This window comes from Rhinopithecus bieti, unplaced genomic scaffold (assembly GCF_001698545.2).
Source record: "Rhinopithecus bieti isolate Rb0 unplaced genomic scaffold, ASM169854v2 scaffold_4907, whole genome shotgun sequence".
Lineage (NCBI taxonomy): Eukaryota > Metazoa > Chordata > Mammalia > Primates > Cercopithecidae > Rhinopithecus > Rhinopithecus bieti.
Window position 1 is genome coordinate 734,334 of NW_016804501.1, and position 12,326 is coordinate 746,659.

Genomic DNA, 12,326 nt, shown 5'->3' on the forward strand with positions numbered 1-12,326 from the left:
CCTCCACCAGCCATGTGCTCATGTGCTCCCCTCCTTGTGGGGAGACGACATGGGGACCCTGGTGAGGTGCTGTGGCGGGAGCAGATGCCAGGCGATCGTGTGAGTGCACTCCATGGCCATGGGCACAGCAGACTGTGGTTTGCGGAGACTAGGGGTGAGGCCATGTTAGCCACACACACACACCCCCCACCCCTTGTCCTGGGTCTCCCTCTCTGTGCCTCATCCTCTGCTCTGCAGCCCGAGGGCATGCACTCAGGGGCTTGCCAGGGTTCTGTGCATGTGTACGTGGCGCCTGGGCACCCTCTAGAGGAGGGTGACTGTGAATGCAGCTTAAACCTGGTGAGTGAAGATTTCAGGAGGGAAGGTAAGTGTGCATGATGACTGTGGAATTTCTCAGTCCTTCACAAATGACACAGTACAACCATCCTTTCTCCAAGAGGCGGGGCAGCGGAGCAGCACCTCACTCCACGCCGTTAGTGGCGAGACTCTCCAGGCATTGTAGAAACTTTGTATGCGTAGACAGAAAACGCTTTGCCACGTTGCTGAAGCTCTGGTGTCAGATTTTTCAGTAGAATACTGAAATCAGCCTATGTCAACTTTGGTAATACACTAGTTGTCGTTTGAGTGGAGAGGACTCACAGCGTATGCAGGGTTTGGGCGCCAGCATGTCAGGGAAGTCACGTTGACCACGCCCTGTGTACAGGGACCATCTCAGGGAGTCTGACCCATTGCCCTTCTGGGGTTGTGCCCACGCAACATGGTTGTTTGCCTTCAGGGTTGCAGTGTCATCTGAGGTGTGAGAGGCTGGTGGCCCTGGGACCTGTAGCGGGAAAGCATGTCTTCTTCTGCTGGTCTCAGGCTGGCTGTGTGGCATCTGCTCCCCGGGCGGAATGGCAGGAGGGCACTCGGACTTCTCATGCACGTTTTCCTCTTTCTTTCTGAGCCTGTGAAATCAGGCTGTAGTGCATTAGGTGTGCGCACGCCTCGCCCCCCTAGAGCACCTGGTAATCAAGTGTTTGGGGCGCTGTCCGGTGCTCGACGGGATCCTCAGGTGGTCCAGGAGCATCCTGTCCTGGTCAGCTCCTCCCTCTTGCAGGGACCGTGCCACACCCGCTGCTGTGAGGGCGGCACCCGTGTTTCTGTACCGTGAGCTCCAGAGCTGCCAGACCAGACTCCCTACCTGCCCAGACCACCCTGCACTTGTGCTGGCCTCTCCTGGTTCCTGTTAGCCAGGGCGAGTTGCCTTTCTGTTATCAGCCCCTCCATGTGGGCTTTAAGTCCCATCCCTTCTCCGGAATCATCCATCTTCTCAGCCGTTCTTTTTGAAGCATGTGCTGTGCCCGGCCCTTGTGCATGTAAGTCCTTCCCTGGCCTCTTTTTCCTTCCCACTGCTGCTCTCCAGAGCCAGGCTTACAGGAGCTCTCCCGATACTTGTCTCCATTTTTCCGTCTCCACTCATTGCTCAGCCCCTATGCAATGTGCTTCTCATGCGCCAACGCCTAGCTGTGTGGGGACTCAGGACTCCAGGCATCGGCTCCCCCGTGGAGCCCTCCTGCTTGGGTTTTTGGTTTTGTTTTGAATTTTTCTTGAGATGGAGTCTCACTCTTGTTACCTAGGCTGAAGTTCAGTGGCACGATCTGAGCTCACTGCAACCTCTGCCTCCCAGGTTCAAGTGATTCTCCTGCCTCAGCCTCTCGAGTTGCTGGGATTACAGGCCTGCGCCACCACACCTGGCTAATTTTTTTTTGCATTTTTAGTAGAGACGGGGTTTTACTATGTTGGCCATGCTGGTCTCGAACCCCTGACCTCTAGTGATCCGCCCACCTTGGCCTCCCAAAGTGCTGGGATTGCAGGCGAGCCACCACGCTGGCCCTGGTTGGGTTCAGTGGTGTGTGCTGTTGTCAACCTTGGCCTCCCAAAGTGCTGGGATTGCAGGCGTGAGCCTCCGTGCCGGCCCTGGTTGGGTTCTGTGCTGCTGTCATGGTGGTTTCTGTCACCTGCGCTTGAGCTGACCCTTGAGGTCCTCACATCCAGGATGGCAGAACTCAGCTTGTGTTTTCCCAAGCCTGGCTCTCTCCCTGGTGTTCCTGTTTTAGGGTGTGCACCACCATCAACCCAGTTGTTTGGGTTGGAAATTTGCCATTGCTCTCTCCTCCCTTCTCTTCCCATGAGTCTGCCATCTCCTTCCTGAATCTCTCTCCAGACAAGTTACCTATTGTCACTGTCACCCTGGTTTCCTCCCTCAGGCCGCCTGGTGCTTTGTGCTCACGCCAGAGGGCTACTCCCTACCACGGTCCCATTTCCCGCCCAGCCCTGGTCCCAGGGTGCATTGTAGGTCCTTCTGTCTGCCCCCTTCACTGGGTGGTAAGACGCACAGGACATGGACCTGGGCCCTCGTCTACCCCTGCGCACTGCCTGCAGGACCAGTGCAGGACTAGGCGTCAGAGCTGCCAAGCGTGTGTGTGAGGGGCTTTGCTCTGCTGCGCTCACCCTGCCCCTCACTTTGCTTTTGCCCCTCGGTTGCCCCCACGTCTCTTTGAGAGCACTGGCTGTGATTGTGAATGGAGAATGAACTGGAGTGGGTGTCTCTGGTCAGCTCTGGTGGGGTGGTGCCACTCTAAATAAACGGGGATGGCGAGCGAGTGCAGAAGGCCCTGCCTGGGACGTGGACTTGAATGGCCACTCTGTCTAACTCAGTACACGGACCTAGAAAAATCTGCTTCTGCCCACCTTTGTGGAGTTGAGACAGTTGATCGTGAGGGTAGGAATATGTCCATGTGCCATTTGGATTGAATGCTTCATGCTTCTTTCTCCACGGGCAGCACTCAGGAGGCCTTGAAGAGCGGGCACTTTGTCAACGTCCTGAGCATCCTTGTGCGGCTGCAGCGCATCTGCAATCACCCTGGGCTTGTCGAACCCCGGCACCCAGGCTCTTCCTACGTGGCGGGGCCGCTGGAATATCCGTCCGCATCTCTAATTCTGAAGGCACTGGAGAGAGATTTCTGGAGGGTAAGTGGAGGATCCAGAAAGCGGAATCACTGTTGGATGTCTTTTCCAGGCACATTATAGATAAAACCATTCTTGGAAATGGGTTCTCAACCAGCTCTTCTTCTGCAATTGCAATTGCAGCTCTGCGATACATGGCACTGTCTAGCAGCACTGATGGCTTGCCACCCCTTGGCGGAGTGTTCCACCTCCGGAAGTTTACCCGAGGGAGACAGGCCCACAGAGTGGAAAGATGCAGAGGGCAGGGTTTCTTGGCGTTGTGTGGATTGTGGACTGTGAGAAATAGCTGAGCATGCATGGTGCATCTGTAGAACTTCACCAAGGGCATGACAGCACCTGTGTATTGGCGTGGAGGAGGGTCTGCTTGCCGAGGGGCCATTAGGGTGCGTCTGGATGCCCACGTTAGGGCCCTGCCATAGAAATCAGTTTTGATTCTTAGGTGCTTTTTATGCCACTTCATGCAGCAAGACTTTTTTTCTTTTTCTTTCTAGGAAACAGATCTTTCTATGTTTGATCTCATCAGCTTAGAAAATAAAATCACTCGTCACGAGGCAGAATTGCTGTCTAAGAAAAAGATACCACGGAAACTCATGGAGGAAATCTCCATTTCAGCAGCCCCAGCAGCCCGACCAGCAGCAGCAAAGCTGAAGGCCAGCAGGTGCGTGCGACCCAGAGGCAGCAGGGAGGGTCGGCTCCCAGGGTCCCCGCAGCTGACCCAGGTCTATGCATGGTGAAAGAAAGGCTGCTAATGTAGTTGGGTTATCTGCTGCTCTTGGGACCTTGCTGATGTCCTTGGCTGTGGTACGCGTGGCTGTGCAGATGCCTTTTAGGCTGTGTGGTGCAGTACAACTACTTGCCTCCCTGAGCAGCAACCTCCTTGATCGTCTTCCTGGCAGTTTTAGGGTAGGGTGGGTGTCAGGGCTGCATTTAACCTGGTGCCTCCTGTGGTGGAGGCTGGTGTGGCCAGACCACACGTGTCGTGAGTGTGGCAGGCAGAGGGCTCCACCCCCACCGTGATGTCATTGTCTTACAAGTGACATGTGAATGATTCTGAAGTGATGCTTTTGCCGGTGTCGTGACGCTGGGAGGGACAGACACGTTAGATGATTAAAACAAGATATAAATGACTCATAGTCTAAATCTAGCAATTGGAAATATCCAAAATCCTATGCTTGGGTTAAAAAGGAAAGGAAAGGATAGAGGCATTTGGAGATGAAGGGGCCAGTTCTGCAGACAGGTCTTTCTTGTTGGCACTTCTGTACTTGGCTTCACTGGGACTTTGAGTGGATCACCCTCCCCTCGTCAGTACCAGAGGTTTCTGCTTAGCTTGAGGAGCCACGACCCAGCAGGCTGCTCCTCAGGGAGCCTGCAGCCCTCAGTTAAATGAACAGCACCCATTCTAGTGGGTGCTAGTCTGTTTAAAATGGCTTTTTACAAAAAAGTTTATAAAAGTTTTTAATAGAGACAGGGGTCTCACTCTGTTGCCAGGCTGGTCTTGAACTCTTGGGCTCAAGGAATCCTCCTGCCTCAGTCCCCCAAAGTGCTAGAATTACAGGTGTGAGACCACACGCCTAGCCTAAAAATGACTTTTGATGGTCATCTCTGCCTGTTACATTATATAGGAGTTTTGAAAATGGCCAGTATAGTTCCCAGCTTAAAGTGGGCAACCGTGGCTCACGCCTGTAATCCCAATGCTTTCGGAAGCCAAGGTGGCAGGATCGCTTGAGCCCAGGAGTTGGAGACCAGCCTGGGCAACATAGTGAGACCCTATCTCTCCAAAATAAATCATACAATCCGGGCGTGGTGGTGCACACCCGTATTCCTAGCTACTTAGAGACTAAGGCAAGAGGATTGCTTGAAGCCAGGAGTTTGAGGCAACAGTGAACCATCACTTGTACGGCCACTTGATCAGACTTTTGTCAAGTTGATGTTTCTCCTCACTCCCCTTAGCCCTTGTGCTATAATAGATGCATTGTTTTCTAATCTACATTGATACGGTTGTGAAAGTTAAAACAGCTTTCATCCTTGTACTCCCAGATATCTGGGCGGATGTAACATACCACTTTGGTGTACTTAAGTCTTGTTAGCCACTGCTACCGGGCTCGGGGGGAGCTTCCCTAGGACACTACTTAGGCGTCTTTCCCTTCCCTCTGTAAACTGCACTCTGGGTGGTGGCCCCTAAGCTGGCTTCCTGTGGGCAGCGGTGAGCCCCGGCTCCTTGAGGTGGCTGTTCTCTCTGTGGTCTGATGCTCTGTGTCTTCTTGCCTGGACCAACGGGCATCTAGGTTGTTTCAGCCTGTGCAGTACGGCCAGAAGCCCGAGGGTCGCACCGTGGCTTTCCCCAGCGCTCACCCGCCCCGGACGGCAGCCCCCACCACGGCCTCGGCTGCTCCACAGGGCCCGCTTCGAGGACGGCCGCCAATCGCCACATTCTCTGCCAATCCGGAGGCAAAAGGTAGACGTCATGTAGTTGTCTGCTCTCCGCCTTACGGAGGTTTTTGTGGGACAAGTTCATGGCACTTTCTTCTTGCGCCTCTGGACGCGGTAATCGTCCCTGAGTGGGAATAGACACCACCTGCTGGCTCTCTGAAGGTGCCTTGTTGAGTTCTTGATGAGTTTTAGACTTTTTGATGGCTGGTAATGGATGTTTTCCCTATTGAAGAAATTTCACTCTTAGGTTAATAAGTGTTGATCTGATACTGACAGCCACTGGGCAGGCTGTTTCTGTTGACAAGAGGCGCATGCGTGCAGTCGTCTAGGAGACTCCTGAGAACGTCTGCTCATATTGTATTTTGTGCTGTCACTTGAACTTGATTATTCTTTTGAGGAAGGATAGAGTAGAAAAGGTCATCAAAATAGTTAAAAGTAGTAGTTCACCACGTGGCCAAAGGGGCCCTCCACACCATGTCCATCGGGTTTTCTGAGCTAAAAATAAATGCAGAGACCTGCATTGTTGCCAGCGTTCTCTATAGAAATATGAGTGGAAGCTCTGTTGATGTTTTTTTTGTGTGTTTAGGAAATAGTTTCTAATTGATACTAATGTTTGGTTGGGCTGACTTCTAACAGTCTCTGTTTACTCTGAGAAATGTACCGCGTAGAGTACTGTAGCTCAAAGTGAAGATAATTAGCAGCATGTAAAATTACGTTTCTCTCACTCTGTAAACTATGTGGCCCCTCCTTTTTTTTCCTTAAGAGGGGGCTTCTCATTTGAGAGACAGTGTGAAATGTTTATTTTATTTCTTTAAAATTCGGTTTAAAATATTGTATTTTATTAAGAACCTCTAACAGCTTTGCACAAACAAACCTTATCGATTGCAGCAGCAGCAGCCCCGTTTCAGACCTCTCAGGCTTCCGCCAGTGCTCCACGACACCAGCCCGCCTCGGCCTCCAGCACAGCCGCTAGCCCGGCCCATCCTGCGAAACTGCGGGCCCAGACCACAGCACAGGCCTCCACCCCAGGCCAGCCCCCGCCCCAGCCCCAGGCCCCCTCGCACGCGGCCGGGCAGAGCGCGCTGCCTCAGAGGCTGGTGCTCACCTCGCAGGCCCAGGCCCGCTTGCCTAGTAAGTGGCCTCACCTTTCCAGGTTTCTGCCATCTCTCTACCCCAGAGGAGTTGTGTTAAGAACACGGGGATGTAGGAGGAGCCTTGCTGTCCACTCCTGTGTCTTTCCCCAGCCCCATGCCCAGCGCTGCCTCTCACCAGTGCAGCCACCTCCGGCATGAGTCTAGCAGGGAGCGCCTCTGCGGAGGCCGCGTCCGGCCTTCTCCTGTCTGTGCTCTCTCTCCTGACCCCGCCATCCAGCTCTGCTTTCCTGCTGTGCTCGCTCACTGCTTTGGTGCTGTTGTCGGCACTTCCCAGTGTTAGCCCTGGCCTTGTTCCACCAGCTACACAGGTGCACTCTTGGGGAGCAGATGCTCCTAGAGTGACAGCGACTGCTTTTGTTAAGGTCGCTTCCTTGCCAGTCATGTGAACGAGCTTTAGGTTCCTAAAAAACATTAGCTCTTTTTAATCTCTCGCCTGTTACCAAACTTAAACTTGGGATGAATAATTGCTCAATCAAGATAACTTGTAACAATTTAATGACTTAAAAAACACAGTTATTAATTTTTTAAATACAGAACATTTTGCTGTGTCCAGTGGGATTAGTATGTTTTCAGACCTTACATGTACCCTATTCATTCTGTGGTGGAAATTATCCTGACTTAAAGTATTATGTTGTTTCTCCAGTGCCACCTCAACTGCTTCTTTCGTTGGTGTAGCCAGATCGTGTGGAGGCCTTCCTGGAAAGATGGAGATGGGAGAGGGAGTGATGCAGAGAGACACTGAGTTCAAACTAATTGTCTTTCCTTACAAGTCTCTCTCTCTCCCATTGCCCAAAAATAAAGAGGAATTGTCCTAGTTAATTGCCCTAAGGGAGAAAGCAGTTGCATATGTTACATCTTTATCAAACTAGACACTGTCTTGCGTGGGATGAAAGTCATGGTGGTGGTTGCCAGAGGAGCTGTTCTTTGGGAGATCTGTAAAGTGAGCAAAACTGCTTTTCCTGTGGGTCGATTCTCACCTGTGTATGGAGCAAGGAGGATTGTTGGGACATTGACACTTCTATGCACAAATCTCTGTCTTCTGTTTCCATTTTCCCTCCTTGTTCGCAGTTATTCTGTGGGCAAGATACCTCTAGACGTTTTTCTAGTCTCTTACTAACTATTCTTTTTATCATATCACTAATAATTCTGGCATGGATTTTCTTGGGAAGAACATTTAGACTCAAGTATCAACCATTGGGAAATAAATCTTTAAACCTGTTGTTCAGTTGTAGCCGGAAGGTAATACTTTTTTGAGTTGGGGGCATATGACCACGTCTGAGTTATATTTTTTCAAAAAAAGTGTTTTAAGCAACGCTAAGTTTTACTTTTTTTTAAAAAACAGTAAATGTTATAGATTGACTTTTACCGTCTAATTCAAATTAGTATGAAGTTTTATATCTTAAAGATTTTTTTATGTATGTGATTTATTTATGTATTTAGAGGCATTGCTAGATCTTATAGATGCTGTAGCTCACACCTGTAGTCCCAGCTACCTGGGAGGCTGAGGTGGGAAGATCGCTTGAACCCAGGAGTTTGAGGCTGCAGTGAGCTATAATCCTGCTACCACACTCCAGCTTAGTTGATAGCCAGACCCTGTCTCTCACAAAATAAATAAAAATACATTCCTAGATTTTGGAGAGTTATGGGTGTAATTGAAGCTAGTTATTTTTTATATTTGTGAAGATACAGTCTCTCTTTGTGAGCTAAATTGGACAGGTACTTTCCACATTTGTAAAGTTCTCTAAAGTTTAGGTTCATGTGTGAGTTTCCAAGTGTGTTACAAATAAATTTCTGCTTTTTTTTTTTTTTTTTTGAGGTGGAGTTTCACTCTTGTTGCCCAGGCTGGAGTGCTAATGGCCCAATCTCAGCTCACTGCAACCTCTGCCTCCCGGGTTCAAGCGATTCTTCTGCTTCAGCCTCCTGTGTAGCTCAGATTACAGGCGCCCGCCACCATGCCTCAGCTAAATTTTTTTTTTTTTTTTTTTTGCATTTCTAGTAGAGATGGGTTTTCACCCTGTTTCCAGGCTGGTCTCGAACTCTTGCCCCTCATGTGATCCACCCAACTCAGCCTCCCAAAGTGCTGGGATTACAGTCATGAGCCACTTCATGCAGCTGATTTCTGCTGTTTTTGATGTTTGCTGCTTTTTTATTGTTTGGGTAGAAAAGTAAAATGTTCCTTAATAGCTTCCTTAATATTATCAATATCTGATATCTAAAATTCCTACCAATTATGGTTAAGTAAAGTTAACCATTAAAATCTGACATTTTGTTTTCTCTTTTAATGAAAATAATTATTTTAAAAGTGGTAGAAAACACTACCTGATAAACATTTCTGTGGTGCTTCAGTTTATGATAGATGGTCATTATATGCAAGAAATGATTGTCAATATGACACACCCACATTTTTTCCAAAATGATCTGAATTCACCTTTTCATCTCCTTTTCAACAGGTGGCGAGGTAGTGAAAATAGCTCAGCTGGCATCCATCGCAGGACCACAGAGCCGTGTGGCTCAGCCGGAGACGCCGGTGACACTGCAGTTCCAGGGCAGCAAGTTCACCCTGTCGCACAGCCAGCTCCGGCAGCTCACGGCGGGCCAGCCGCTGCAGCTGCAAGGTAAGGATAAGGAAGAGAGAGCACTGACGCTGAAATTGACAAAAGCGCCTCACCATGAGCTCTGCTGTCCGCAGGCCTGCTTTGTGCATTTACGCTTCAGGCTTTTCCCTGTGTCCAATGATGCGTCTCATGGTCCACGGAGGACCGGCCCAGCGAGACGCCATTCATCAGCCACTGGGCTGCCTGCGCTTGACGCGTTCAGACAAACAACAGGCATGTTCGTTCCCAGCATCTGCCCTTTGAAGAGAGTTTCGTATTTTGTAGATCAAAGTAGAAATATTTGGCTAGGTGTGGTGGTGCTCTCCTGTGGTCCAGGCTGCTCGGGAGGCTGAGGTGGGAAGATCACCTGAGCCCCACAGGTTGAAACTGCAGTGAGCCGAGATCGTGCCACTGCACTCCAGCCTGATCACAGAGTGAGGCCCCCATCTCTAAATAATAGATAAATAACAGAAATATTTGCTGCTTTCTAATACAGGTGTGAGATAAATTTTCCCCAAAACACCACAGGATTAGTAATTTTATGTTTGAGAAATCATTTTCTTCTATCAACAGACTTAATTTTAACTCCCAGACCCAAAGCCCACATCTTTGGTGAAGAGCAGGTGTGTTTCTATAGTAACTGCTCTTTAAAAAAAGTGAGGGAGAGGAATTGAGTGTTGCCTTGTCCTGGTGGTGGGATCGTTAGCTCACTCTGTTTTAGTTTAGGGTTCAGGGAACACCCACAGCAGCCCCGGCAGCCGCCTTCCCCCTCCTTCCTCGACAGCAGCCTTAGGGGCTGCCTCCCTCCCACCCCCACACAGCAGCCCCGGCGGCACCTTCCCCCACCTTCCCTGACTGCAGTCTCAGCGACCGCCCTCCCCAGTGCTTTCCTCATGATCGCTGCCTGTGGTATTTTGTCAGGGTGGAATGTTTTGTCATGAGTCGGGTGAGCCCACTGACCTCCTTGGAGAGAGACACACATCTCCGCCGAACAAGGCCTGCCACAGAGAAACGATTCAGTTTGGTTTACTTCCTTTTTTAAAAAAAAAAAAAACATTTTTTGGGCCCACAGAGGCAGGGCCAATTGGTAACATCTCTGATGGCCGCCAGTTTTCATCAAGTATGACATGGGAAGCTATCTCCAGAGTAAAAGAAGTCAGAAAGATGTAGTCATACAAGATCCAAAGTGGCAGCCTCCTTAAAAAGCAGCAGAAAAGCCACAGGCATCTGGGCTAAAAACAGGGTTTTGTTCCATTTCTTCATTCTCCTTGACTGCTGTCAGAAGTGACTATGGTGATCTGGGAGTGAGGATGTCCAGCTCAGTACCTCGAACAGCACAGCAGGTCCTCAGCGGCTGTATGTCCCACACCTTCCGTAAGGGACAGAGGGTAGATGGCCTTTTCTTGACATTGAGCAAGAGACCTTGTCTCTTAGTGTGTCGCCATCCACTGTTGGTGACGGGTTGCCACTTTTCTCACAGTGACTGAACTTTGCATTGATTTGTTTGTTTAGATTTGATTTTCAGTTTGTCGACTGATTTTGTACTGTTTGGGAGTGCCTGGAGTGTGTGACTGTGATGTACACGTGCCTGTTATTGACACCTAGCGGACCTATGATTGCAGGCAGCGTCCTCCAGATCGTGTCCGCCCCCGGGCAACCCTACCTTCGAGCCCCTGGCCCCGTGGTGATGCAGACCGTGTCTCAGGCGGGCGCTGTGCACGGCGCCCTGGGAAGCAAGCCCCTGGCCGGCGGTCCCAGCCCTGCACCCTTGACCCCACAAGGTAGGGTGCTCTGAGCAGGAGGGAGACTTGGCTTGGAAGCTTCCTTCTCTTCCATCTCAGGCGAGTGGAAGGCATTCATGTGTCTTTGACTGTATCTCAGAACAGCACAGTCTAGTGTGCAGTCATCTCTGATTTCTATAGATGTGTCATAGTGTCAGCCTGATTTATTTTCTTTTTCCTGTGCTTTCAAAGGTATTGGTTGGATATAACCAGCCTCTACTGTCCTTAGGGTTTTGTTTTGTTTGTGTTCTCACAAGAAATTTGGAATCATGAGAAATCTTGCGTGTTTGTATATCGCCAACACATTCAGTGTGCTCAGTCTCCCCTGGGAGTGGGACCGTGCGGCCACCCATGCAGGGCCTGGTTCTTTGTCCGGCCCGAGCTGCCATTCCTCATCCTGTCTCGCCACCTGCTTCACCTCTGAGTCCTCACTCTGCCCCTGCCTTGGCCCTGGGTCTCCCTGGACATGCTCTGTCGTGATGTGGTGTGTCTTCTGGAACCCAAAGACCCGTGGAGGCAGCTGGGAGCCTAGAGGGGTGAGGCTCTCTCCTTGGGATGGAGCCCTTGTCCTGGTGGCCGAGTGGAGTCCGTTCAGTTCCAGCCCCACCTCTGCATAGTGGGCAGTGATGTTGGGTGGGCCACTGCCAACCTGTTAGGCTCTGGTAGGCATCAGAGGAGGCTGCGAGCCTGGAGTGGGGAGGGGCCATGGCTTGTTCTCCAGTCCTGTTAGCGTCACCCAGCAGCAGTCCTGCATGCCAGCGTGGTCAACAGTTCCACTCGCCAGGTTTTGCCCCTACCCCCAGAACCAGGCATCTTGGGGATTCCAGAACCAGCTGCTGCACCCTTCTTTGTGGGCTGATGAGTCACTGTCCTGTGGAAGCCCTCCTCAGCTTCAGAGACCCCAGTACCAACTGGAGTCCTAGACCCTGAGGGTCTGAGCCCAGACACCCCTACCCCCAAGTGCTGAGTTCTGACAACCTCAGCCTCTCTCCCCTTGTTTTCCCCTAAGGTGACTCTTAACCCCTGGGCCCCTTTTCAGCACTCAGACACCTCTTTGACCACATATTTATAGGAAAGTCTGCCGCACTAAGTGGCGTGGCTTCTGCCTTTTTCGTTGGCCCTGGCTGGTAGCTGGTGTCATGTCAGGAGCAGCTCCAGGGAACGGATATGAAACGGGCACTGGCTTGCTCTGTTGCAGTCGTGAGGACTGGGTGGACGTCCTGCCAGGGCTGGGCTGCTCATGGCGGGCAGAGGCCTCACGGTCATCAGGCTGTCCCCTGGGCTAGGAGGTGGCCACATGCTGATGGTGATGGGGACCCAGGGCCTTGGATGTATGCTGCGATGCTTCTGGGTGGCTCTGG

General features: G+C 51.0%; 1 protein-coding gene across 1 annotated transcript in view; it reads left to right on the forward strand.

The window, feature by feature from the left end:
* Positions 1–12,326, forward strand: part of EP400 (E1A binding protein p400) — a 140,473-nt gene that overhangs the window by 72,668 nt on the left and 55,479 nt on the right. Inside the window, 6 exon segments of the mRNA XM_017868826.1 lie at positions 2,823–3,009; positions 3,498–3,664; positions 5,292–5,461; positions 6,325–6,567; positions 9,041–9,205; positions 10,807–10,965. Of these exon segments, the coding sequence (XP_017724315.1) occupies positions 2,823–3,009; positions 3,498–3,664; positions 5,292–5,461; positions 6,325–6,567; positions 9,041–9,205; positions 10,807–10,965 (1,091 nt within the window).